At 40.9% G+C, this 12,607-nt stretch overlaps 1 protein-coding gene across 3 annotated transcripts in view; it reads left to right on the top strand.

Moving 5' to 3' along the window:
- Window positions 1-12,607, top strand: part of KIF6 (kinesin family member 6) — a 438,203-nt gene that overhangs the window by 174,014 nt on the left and 251,582 nt on the right. For all 3 annotated transcript variants that reach the window (XM_025197847.1, XM_006018586.2, XM_006018585.2), the window contains one exon: window positions 8,961-9,064. In XM_025197847.1, the coding sequence (XP_025053632.1) occupies window positions 8,961-9,064 (104 nt within the window). The remainder of the gene's footprint in view (window positions 1-8,960; window positions 9,065-12,607) is intronic.

Raw genomic sequence — 12,607 nt, 5'->3', positions numbered from 1 at the left:
ATTTTCTCTATATTTTCTTGAGACTAAATGAGTCAAATTCTTTCATCCCACTCACTTTACAATAAGCTCATCTAAACCATATTTTCTTAGCTTACTAATGAGAGTATCAAAAGCCTTACTAAAATCAATGTATATTATATCCACTAACCTCAAGATCTATCACTCGTCACAGAAAGAAATCAGGTTGGTTAAGCACAACTTGTTCTTGAAATATCCAGATATTGAAGTTAGACAGTAATTTTCTGGGTCCTGCTTTTTCCTTTTTTAAAGGTAAGCATTATATTTGCCCCTTTCTAGTCTTGTGGAACAACATCTGACTTGTATGTGTTCTCTGAGAAAACAACCAGTGCCTCTGCAATTACTTCAGCCAGTTTCTTGAATACTTGAGGATAAATCTCATCCGGCCCTGCTGATTTGAAAACATTCATCTTGCCTAAGTAAATTTGAACCTGTGCTTTCCTTTTTCTAGGCTGATTCTCATCTAGTCTACTTGTTTCCAACCACACTTGGCATCTGATACTTGCCCCTTGTTGTGAACATTGAAGTAAAGATGGCATTAAACTCTGCACCATATATTATTAACGTCTCCTCCCTAATCAGTAAAGGATCTATACTCTCCATGTCTTCCTCTTACTTCTGACCTATTTTAGAGAATGCTTCCCCCCCCACCTCGCTTATGTCCCTTGCTTGCATATCTGAATTTGTGTTTTGGCCATCCTGATTTTGTCCCTGCATGCTCTTCCTATAGTCCTATACTCATCCATAATTACATATAGCCAAATTTCCTCTTTTTATAGGACTACATTTTAAGTGTTGTTATTAAAGAGTTGACTAGTTAGCTGGTCTCTTGCTGTGTTTCCTATTTTTCATCTTATTGGGATAGCATGCTCCTGTGCCCCTAATATTGACTCTTTAAGGAACAGCCCAGATTCCTTTTTCCCTTAAACCTGCATTACCTGGGATTCTCCCTATTGGCTTCAAGTTTGTTTAAGTCTGCTTTGCTGAATTACAGTACTTTTATTCTACTGTTAACCATTCTTTTTTAGCATCATGGGCTCACTCTACCATTTCATTATTACCATCATCTAAGTTATCTTTCATGTCCAGTTTCTCAAAAAATTCCCTCCATTTTAGTAAGCAACAAATCAAGAACAGCTTGCTCCTATATTTGGTTTCTCCACACTTTTAACAAAAAAAAGTCCCCAGCACAATTAAAAAACTTGCTTTAGTAGCTGAGTACTGTTGATGCCCTTCCAGGAGATTTCACAATAATTAAAATCCCACTTAAGCCCTGGGTTCTATGATTTGGATTCCATTGTTATTTAATGTCACTTTTTGTTAGTATAAACGATCTCATGGTAAATCCACAGCAGTAGTGACTACAGTGAACACAGCTGTATTTCAGCAGTCGAAGATGTGGCTCAGCAGAATTAAATAGACATGTTTCAGCTATAGAAGCATTTGTCCTGAAAGTGTGTCAACTCTCACTGCTTATGAAAAAACAGAAATCAGAATACATAAATGGAAAGTGATTTGGCTGGGCTTGTCAGCTAGGTGAAATCTTAAGGTCAATCAAACGACAAATGCGTTAGCTATGAAATCACTTACCAAAAGCAGTAGGAAAATCAAAACCTATATGAAATGGTGCTGTGTAATTTTGCCAGCTGGCTGCCAGTTTTTGCAGCTTGTACCCACTATTTGATCCCAAACCAGCTTAACTTCTTGACCTCATTGCTACTGGTAATTCCCAAATTTGAGAGCAATGCATTGGCAAAAATCAAATTTGGTGGCTTGGCTTCATCAGTGCAATCTGTGATACAAAAGTGCTTAAACGTTGTTGTAGCTGGGTGTGAATTAAAATAGCCTTCCAGCACTGGCTCTTAGTGCTCTGAGAAATGTACTGGTACCCATTTGCACTCCAGAGTGTGAAAGATCATTTTCATGCTAAAAATATATCTTACAAGATGACAGATGGAATCAAGAATAACAACCTCACTGGGTATATCTACAGAAGACACTGACTGCACAGTAGCCTGATACAACTGCACAGTAGCGCTGCATGGCAGAAACTGTGCTGAGACACTATTGCACAGGAGTATTAGGCTACTGTGCAATAGTGTCATTTAAAAGGTATTTGCCAGCACTACTGCACAGTAATTCTAGTTGTACATAGTAGGTGCATCTACATGAGACACTACTGTGCAGTGGTTGCTGTGCATTTATTTAGTTCTTGCTTATACAAGTACTAAATAAATGTGCACTGTGCTGTCACGTCTCCTGTAAATGCGCCCTCTATGTGGAACATTTTTCAGAATCAAGGGAAATGCTACCTGCAACCACCTCTATTCTGTTAAGTAAAGTAAGAGCTAAACTTTTCCACAGTCAATTATTTTAATTATATTTCTTAGTATTGGTGGTGTTTTGAAAATTATGTACATTGGTAACCTTTACATATATTTTTTTTAACCTTTCTCATAAAATTTACTAGGAATTACTGGGCACATCTACACAAGCAATTAATGCAAAGCAATAAACTCCAGAGTTTATTGCTCCTCTGGGTGTGCTGTTTGAATGTGCACCTGAGAACACAGCACATTGAGCCAGGTTGGAACAGCCCCAGGTAGCAGGGGACTCTAGAGCCTGCCAGCCTGAGGCTACTCCCCCTGGCTTAATGTGCTGTGGAGGGGCTGGCTGGGGCACAAGGGTGCTTCAGTGTAGGGCTAGCTGGCAGGCAGCCCCCCCACACTAAAGCATACCTGCACCACAGCCAGCTTGGGGAGTGTCTACATGTGCACTGCTGCAGGGTAAAAAACTCCACAGCAGGGTAGCACTTGTAAACACAAGTACTTGTAAGGTACTTGTATTTACAAGTGCTACCCTGTTACAGAGTTAATTAGTTTACTCCAACCTAATAGGAGTGCATGTGTAGATGTGAAATGTTTACTGTGGAGCTAGTCAACTGCAGTAAACGTCTCATGTAGACGTGTCCACTGTGTCAAAATTATTAGCCTTAGACATAATGAACAATTGCATTCTATTTTTCATTTAGTGGTGTCAGGCAATCAAAACTAAAACTTGTTGGGAAACTGATTTTTAATCCAGTATCTGTCATATTATGTATTCTCTCTCCTTCTGCTAAAATCATTTATATTAGTCAGTATCAGTGTAGAACCTACTCACATTCTTAGGATTTTCCTCCTTACAGTGTGATTTATTTTATATAACATTATTTTTATGCTGCCAGTACAGATTTGTTGTTTCAACCAAACCATTTGCTACATATAAAGGTGGTGTTCAATTCATACAATATAATAAAGTTCTTTTAGTAGATTCCGTCTGCCACACACAGCTGTGCACTTTGGAGGGTTTTTATGTTCTTGAATGTTTCTTTGAAAATCTTTGCAGGTTACTTTTCAGGAATTTTAAGTGGCACTCTGATATATTGCCATCAGATTATCACTTCCCTGGTGCAATCTACTTTCTGCAGTTTCTGCAAAATATGTTTCATGTTACTCATGACAGGTGTTTTTTTGGTTAACTTTTGACATGGAAACCATCATCTATTGATCATTACACATTTTCTCTTCTTCAATACTTTCTTATTCTGTAATAGTTTGTCATCTCTCAAACTTACTCTCATTTAGTAATTTTTCATCTTTTGTTGAGAAAAGCCAGGATCATTTGCTTGAATCTTTTCACTGATTTATTAGGGCTAATAACATTACCTTTTATGACAGTTGTCTAACACTTTATTTTGTCTGCACTTCTGCTCAGCCCTGATCTGTACTGTACCTAAAAGTGACATGTCTGGGTTTCTATGGCATTAATTAGAGCAGGTAGGTTATCTTTCTATGGGGAGGATAAAGGTACCTGATGAGAGGACAAGAGCCAAATCTGCAGGGTAGTGTGAGAGAGCAGAAAGTGAGAAAACTGGGAGGAGAACCTATAGAAAGTAAGGCTGTAAGATGGTGGGGGAGAGAGGAAAATTGATTGAATTTGGTGGTTATGGTTTAATTGGTATGCCGTGGGTAATAAAGGAGAGACATGGTATGGTAGAGATGGGGGAAACTGAGTTTGGCTGAGGAGCTGGATGGGCTGGAATATTAGGACAGGTTGGATAAGAAAAGGAGGACTGAGAACCAGAAGGTTGGGAAAAAGGTGAAGGGAGAGTAGAGATGGCTCTAATAAGGAGTGCTGGGTATTAGGAAAAGCTGGGACTAGCAGAGCAAACGGAATGGAGTACAGAAACTGGGATGGGGAGCCTTAACAGTTGATGAAGAGGCTGGAAAAGGAGATTGGGACTGAGAACCTAAAAGTATTGTGAATAGAGATGTGAGTGACCAACTGCAGACCAGGATAAAAGGGAGAGAGAACTCAGATAAATAAGTAGCTAGGACCTAAGCAAGAAGTCTGTAGATAAGATGTTTGCTGGAAGGGTTGGGAATTGGGAATGATTGAGCAAAAATGCCAGGTGAGGGATTAGGTATTGGAACTGAAACAGGAAGTCCAGGGGTATAAGATTAGGATTTATTGGGTAGAGACTGATGGGACATCTCAGGTGTAGGTGCTGGGACTGACTAAATGAGGAGACAGGAGTGAAGAAGGGACAATATGATGACAGAACAGAATCCATGCCCAGTAGAGTTAGGAATAGAAGCTAAAATCCCCAAGTCTCCTCATTCTCTGCTTTCAGTAAATGTCCATGAAAGCAATGGGCACTTTTAAACATGCTCCGGTGGGGGGTAGGGGGAGAAGACGCTTTATTAGGGCAGCTCCGAGAGTTGTGTAGTGTACACAGGGTTGTGTAATGAAGGAGACTTGTTTGTAGGAGTCTGTTGCAGAGGGTGTAGTGTGTATGAGGCAGGGGAATGGAGGAAGAAGAGAGATGATTTCATGGTTAACTAGGCCCAGAGAACTGGATTCCCTCCCTGCCTCTCACAGAATTTGTGTGTGATGCAAATCAGTTTTTCATATTTATCAAATGTATGTTTCTCATTTTCAAGGTACCTGGCTTGATATCTTGGGATCAAATTTGCAGAAGTTCTGAGCACCTATGGTTCTAAGCAGTTGAAGTCTACAGAAAGTAGTATAGGCAACCTTCAGTTCAATTTCCCAGCTTTTGAATGCCTGATCTCCTAACCTGAATGTTCTTTTACGTATTTTTGTATGTAGTTTATACAGTAGCAATTTCATATAATTTTATTAACAAGTATCAAAGCAAAAATTGATTGCAGAGGGTGGCCAGCTGTCAGATCAATAGTATTTAGAATTAGTATGAGATATCTTTAGAACTTTTGTCTCAACTAGAACAGTGGTTCTCAACCTTTTCTGACATAAGAAAATGCCTCAGAAAATGCCAACTCTTTGCTTTCACTTATTTTTGACTGCAGAAAAATAATAGAATAATTCTTCTGTTGCAAAGAATTCATAAATACCACAAGAGGTCAGAATATTTTTGACAGTATGGATTCCTATTTCAAATTTCTAGGTTTATCTTGTGAATTATATGTAAGTATTTGCATACCTAACAGTGAATATATTACACAATATCCCACAGCACCCCTAAAAGGATCTTGCATGTAACACCCTAGTTGAGAATCACTGAAGTAGAGTTTTCAAGTTCACTGGTATTCATATAATGACCATGTTCAAAACATGCACTAGTCTGATTGCTTTATTTGATGTATTTCATTGTCTAATTTCCCTCCCACAAGTACTTCTTGGGAGTTTGTCACACCATGATTATTGGACTCCCTGGATAGTTACATTAATTGGTCTTTCTAACCCTTTTCTTTTCTCTCCCTTACCTCTCTCACGCATGTTGCAGTTGCCTCTATAGTGCTTGCCATGCGGTGGTGTTTATTTACTATTCAGAAAATCAGTGTGTGAATGTTTTTCTATTATATGTTGTTTCGTTGTATTCCTTTAAACTTTGTCTTCATGCATAAGTAATAATTTTCATATTAAAGATGGTCAGGAAGAAGGAAAAAAAGAGAAAAGAATTACCATCTGCTAGACATAGCTCTCCTAGGATCATTGCTAGTATTTATGGCAATGGATACTATATTGTTTCATATTGATGGCTTCAGATCAGAGAATTGTAAACGTAATCCCCATGAATATGTCATCATCTGTCTTCCTTGATTAGTAATAGTATAGACTACCAGGAAGATGGTATACCACATTTTAGTTACCACAAGCATCCTGACATTTTAGCTGAGAAAAACATCTCAATGCAGGCATATTTCCCTTAGAATTAACATTTCCATCTTATCATTTTGGCTCATTTTTTAAACACAGTGGCTTTCTTTATGGTATCCATTAATGGTGAATATTTATGTTCAAGCCATTTTTTCTTTTTAGAGCTTGCTAAAATAAATACTACTAGAATACAATTTATTCATTTCTATAACTTTCCTTTCTGGCCTTGGCCCCACAATTTCAATCCTTTTCCAGTGACTGGCTGCAGTTAGGCACTGGATGCAGGTGAACTAATTGAAACTGAACCAGAACTGACAGAAAAGACAGAGGTGATGGTGGGATATATGTCACTGATGGGGTTCAGCCTTCACTTGTCACTCAGGTTCTCAGCTTTGGGGTGGCACTCATGGATCCCTGGGTGCACCTGGATTTTCAGATGGTGGTGATGGCTGAGAGCGCCTTTTACCAACTCTCTGGTTATGAGGCTACAACCCGTTTTTCAGATTCAGACCTGACCATGATCATCCAGGCCTTTTGTAACCTCAAGCCTAGCCTATTGCAATGTATTCTATGTAGGGCTGTCCCTGAGAACTATCTGGAAGCTGCAGCTGGTGCAGAAGACAGTGGTCAGACTTCTGAGGGGATTGGGTCTCCAGGAGCATATAACTCCAGCGCTCCAACTTCTGTAGTGGCTCTCTATAGCTTTCCAGATGCAATTCTAGGTGCTGGTTTTGGCCTATAAGGCCCTAAATGGTCTTGATCCATAAGTATACCTTCTCCCTTATGCCCCATCACAATTCCTAAGATCAGTTGAGAGCAACCTCCTGCTGGGACCATCAGTATGCCAAGTGTGCTTGGCAAAAACATGGAAGGTTCTTCTTAGCAGTTGCTCCTCAGCTCTGGAAGTCTCTCCTTCCTGAGGCCTGCCAGAGCCCAAGCCTAGACGCCTATTTGGGCAAGTATTTACCAAAGTTAGGATGAGATGTTGTTTAGGGGATCTCTGGTTTACCCTGATTCTTGTTACTGTCCTGTTATTAAATTATTCTGTTTTCTAATTTTAAGCTGTCCTGAGCCTTTGTTCAGAAAGGCAGCATGTAAATTGAATAAAAAATAAATGAACTTGCATACTGCAGTAAGTAATATACAAAGCTCCTAACAGATAGCTGATGGCTTTTATAGTCCCTTTCTCAGTTAAATAATCCCAGCATTGCTGAACATTACTCAGAACTGCTGGATGCTTACTAGTTTTGAAAATTGGAGTATTTAGGGTATTTTCTACACTGAGGCTGCATCAAAAGATGTTAAAGCAGGAAACAGACCAAGGCTAGGAGTTGTTAAAAACCACCTCGTGTTCATGTTTCAGGCAAAAGGAATTGCAGTTTACCAGTACCTCAGAGGATTTTAGAGAGCATTGTAGTCTGAATGTTTCTTTGTACCACTGGATATGTTTTAATGCAAATGTTCTTTCTGAGAGCAATGCAAGTCTTGGCTTGCCTGTGACTGGCTCCCCTCTGCCTCTTCCCTCCTGCTGCCTATACCTCTGTGAGTGTTCCTTCTCCCCACCCTCCTACCCCTTGCCCCCTGTTCCTGTCTCATCCATACCCTGGCTCCCTACCCCCCTGCACTGCCTGTATGTGTCCCCACACCCTGCTCCCATCTGCAGCCTGCCCCCACATGTCCTGCTCCTCTCCCTGCCTTCTCCCCACTTGCCTTCTGCTGCAGCTCTGCTCCTCCAGGGCACTTAGCACCAGCAGCAGCCCCAGCCCTGCCCTGGAGAAGCAGCGGCAGCAGCTCCTGGCTGGACTGGGTCAGGAGCTGGAGCAGAAGGTAAAGGGGAAGGGAGCAGCTAGGTGTCTGGAAGGGCAGGCTGCAGGGAGGAGCAAGTGGTAGGACAAGCAGGGTGGGGGCAAGCACAGAGACAGGAGGCAAGAGGTAAGGGGGCAGGCTGCAGGCTCTACCCTCCCACTGCAGTCGTTCCTCTGCTTCTTGCTTTTGTGTTTACCCTCCCCCGCTGAATGAGCCATTCCAGCTCAGCTCAGGCAGTGGATTAGCTCCAACTTCAGGTCTGGGGCCAAAGGTGGAGCTAAGGCACTGCCTGCTCAGGGCCATTCTTGAATCCCAAATGAGGGTTGTTTTTTTTCTGGGGGCAGAAATCTCATCTTAGACTCAAGTAAATATGGTAATTACTTCTTATTATGTTGATTCATAAAAGTTGGCTAGTGTTGGCTCTATGCATGTGACCGAGGAATAGTAAAATTTTATGTTAGAGAGTTGATTTATACATTAAAAAAATTGAAAGTGTTAATTTATATTACTTTGAAACTTATTTTTCCAAAGCTAGGGAAAGTAGTCCAGCTTTTGGGGTGTGGTTGTCCATTCTTTTACTCTTTGGCAAAGGTGTCAGTTCTATTTTAAATGTGTTTTCTTCAGTAACAGGCAAAAAACTAATGAGTCAGAAAGCTCTCTACTCCCATGACAAATTATTTTTCTTTTTTTTTAAATATGTGTTTTATGCCATTCTTCTAACACAGATAGTTTACTGAGTCTGGAAGGCTTTTCTTGCTTTTTATAAATGGAAAAGACAATAAGTATAGAGTATATTTAAAGATATTTGGCCTTTTTTAAAAATGGGTTATTGTAAAACAAGAAGGAAAGAAACACATATAGTGTAATGTTCTATTGATCTCAGTTTTCTAATGCAAAGTTTCTGGCCTATTAATCAGTAGGTGATGCTTGTTTTATTGCCTTGCCATTTGTAGATGATTGTCCAACTAAAGAAAGAGATCCAGGAGTTGAAGGATGAGCTGGCCATGGTGACTGGGGAGCAAAGAACAGAAGAACTCACCCAAGAAGAGCTACTTCAGTATGCTTAGTATTGTTTTCTTTTTTCCACTTTGACAGGAAAAGTTTTATCCGCTTCTTTGTTGGCATAATGATATAAAATTCACCTCAAAGCACTAAACTCCCCTGAGATGATAATAAAGTGCACTTAGGCGCCAGGTTAGAGTGGCAGCTTTCCATGAAAAGCTGTACAAGGCTGCTGGCAATGTTTTCGCAGTCTCAGCTTTGAGGAAGTAAAGAAAAGAGAATATGAAGGATGGGAATGTCTCTCAGATGCCAGCTGAAGAGTAGTGTTGTATAATAACACAAAGTAAAAAACACAAAAACTCTATATTGGAAATAAGATCTGAAAAGAATTTAAGAAGAGTCTTTTGTGTTAAGAAGCGTCCTACTGCAGTGCTAGTTTGTTATATGCCAAAGAAAGTTTGCACTGCTAATGCATGGTATAGTCATGTCTTAAAAGTGAAATATTTAAAATCTTAATTGATCCTGGGATGCTTAATACATACCAGTTTTGATGGATTCTATAGCTCTACAGTAATAAAACTGTACAACATGATATTGAGGCAGGCTTATAGGTCTGGAACAGTTCAGTTCTATTTCTTTCTCTGACACTGTCTGCCTTTGTGGTTTTGATCATCTCACTTTATTTTCTAATGCCTCTCTTGTAAAAGTAAAATAATATCTATCTTATAAGATGCTGAATAATTAATTAGTTGACAGATAAATGATTGGTAGTTAAATCCTGAATATTTATTAGTACAGTAGTATTCAGATGTTTTGGAGCTTTAGGGTCCTTGTCTTCATGTGTAAATAAGGGTTTATGAAAGAACCAGGGGGTTTATGGGGTCACAGCAAACAGCTGCCAAGGACTACTGAGGTGCTCCAGTTGCTTGCCGCATCTTGAATTTCAAAGGGCATCACTTCTTTGATTGGCTGCATGGGATCACTAAAGAGCTCCAGCTGAGTGGAGAAGTAGTGCCCTTTGAAATAAAAGCCACAGCAAACAGATAAGCAGCTTGTCCTTAATTCAGCAACCCACTGCAAGGTAAGCAGGTTTTGAACCACTCAGATAAACATAAACTCTATGAATCTATATTTAGATTGGACATTAGGAAGAACTTCTTCACAGTTCGAGTGGCCAAGGTCTGGAACGGGCTCCCAAGGGAGGTGGTGCTCTCCCCTACCTTGGGGGTCTTCAAGAGGAGGTTAGATAACCATCTAGCTGGGGTCATCTAGCCCCAGCCCTCTTCCCTGCCTATGCAGGGGGTCGGACTCGATGATCTATTGAGGTCCCTTCCGACCCTAACATCTATGAATCTATTAATCTATAATACAGGTGCTGCTGCATCACCTTCATTTATTATTGAAGTGGTCCAGAAGAGGGCTACAAATAGGGCTACGCGAAGCTTCAGTCGCTGATTTGATTCGGCAGAGATTCAGCCAGATTCAGCATGGTGAGGCAGATGGAGTGTCCCACAGAAGCTCAGGGGGGTCTCCAGCATGCTCAGCAGTGAACTTGGAAGTGGACCAGAAGCACTTCTAGGCCATTTCCAGGTCCGCCACGGAGCAGGAGGGGGATCTCTCCCCCGCCCCCCTGGCTTGGTGACTGGTGCCTCTTGTATCTGGGTGGGCTTCCGGGGTCCCCCCATGGCCAATCACCAAGCTGGGAGGGTGCAGGGCGGGGGTCCACTGCTGGGCATGCAGGCCCCCCCCACCCCCCCACTCCTGTGGGGTGCCCTATCCGCCTCACCATCTCAGCATTCATGAGCTGTGCCTGGTACCTCAAGGTATGTAGAAAAAACATTTAAAGCTGTGTCTATGGATGAATTGCTGATTCTCCAAATCATTATCAAATCTTCAGATTCAGATTTGACCAAATCAAATCAGGACAGTGATCTGAATCAACTAATCGAATCACTGTCACCCAAATCGGGCTGAATCCAAATCTGAATGTAATACAGCCTACTTCACACACCCCTAGCTACCAGTATAGAAGTATAAAGAATTTTTGTTAATAGAAAATATTAAATTTTCTTACTGGTGAATTTTTGTGGTTTCATTAAAATGCTGTTGGTGAACATTTGAATAAAGAATTTATTTCAGTCACTCCCTCTGTTAGTGCATACTTAAATAATCTATAATGAATTTAAAATTTTTAGTTTCCTAATTTAAATCTGTGTGTGTGTTTTTAAACTTCCTGCTAGTTAATAGTCTTTGTCATATGATAGAATAAGACGTGTGTGGGGTAACACTAACAGTTTTTTTGTGTAGCAACATTGTGTTTAGAAATAGACATGTGAAATGTTATATCTATCACTTGAATTTTCCACTCAGGTCTTATTCATTATTGGGTTTTATAGTGTTCTTTAGTATTGGTTCTTTTGAGTGTCATTGCTTCTGAGACTGTCATGAATCTTACTTTCCAAGATTTCCTACCTGTGCTATTCTTTGCCAGACAACTGGCAGTCTACTGTATAGAAATAGGTTTGAAGTAGATAAAGCTATTTAATATGAATATGCAAATGAAAACACTGAATAGAATGTAGCCTACTCGGCCTCTGGCAGACGTTACAGTTAAGATGTAGCCAGTAGGGGTGTGCAAAGCGGGCCATATTCGACTTGGATTTGGCCCGATTCGGGGGGAGAGTGATTCGATTTGCTGATTCGGATCACTGTCCCGATTTTATTCAGTTGAATCTGAATCTGAAGATTTGACTCTGATTCAGAGAATCAGCAATTCAGCCATAAACACAGCTTTAATATTTTTTTTCTACATACCTCAAGGTACCAGGCGCGGCTCATGAATGCTGAGATGGCGGGCGGATAGTGTGTCCCGCAGAAGCGTTCACCCCACCCCCCAGCATGCTTAGTGACAGACCCGGAAGTGGACCAGAACAACTTCTGGTCCACTTCCAGGTCTGCCGCTGAGCATGCAAGGACCCTCCCCTCCTGGCTCAGTGATCGGGCACGGGTGCCCCACCACACCCAGGAGGCCCTAGTTGCCGAGCTGGGAGGTTGCAGGGTCACCCACGAACTCTGCAGTGGACCTGGAAGTGAACCAGAAGTACTTCTGGTCCACTTCCGCATCCACTGCTGAGCGTGCCGGGGACCCCCCACACTCCCATGGGACACTCCATCCACCCCACCATCTCAGCATTCATGAGCCACTTAGTAACTTGAGGTATGTAGAAAAAACATATAAAGCTGTGTCTATGTCCAAATTGTTGAATCTCTCCAAACTGATTCAGAGGCTTCCTTTAGTTGATTGTCTACCAGGGGACCTAGATACAGTGTGACAATATAGTAGTTATGTGCTTCTGAAAAACTTGCTTTCAGTGAATACAGATACACAAGCTTTGAAGAACATTAACTGGTTGAAATTAAGGATGTTAGTTTATGCCAGTGCTTTGTGTTTAAATAGCATGATTAGTATATGCAAAATTACTTTGTGTTCTGACCCCATTGGCTTATCAGAAAAAGTAATATGTTCTAGTTCTTCCAGAGCGAAGTAGAGATAGACTGCCTTTAAACAATAAACAGCAAAAAGATTTTTTTTTTTTTT

The sequence above is a fragment of the Alligator sinensis genome, unplaced genomic scaffold (genome assembly GCF_000455745.1).
Source record: "Alligator sinensis unplaced genomic scaffold, ASM45574v1 scaffold198_1, whole genome shotgun sequence".
In the NCBI taxonomy this organism is placed as follows: domain Eukaryota; kingdom Metazoa; phylum Chordata; order Crocodylia; family Alligatoridae; genus Alligator; species Alligator sinensis.
Note: the sequence above shows the minus strand (reverse complement) of the source record. Positions and strands in the feature narration are given on the sequence as shown.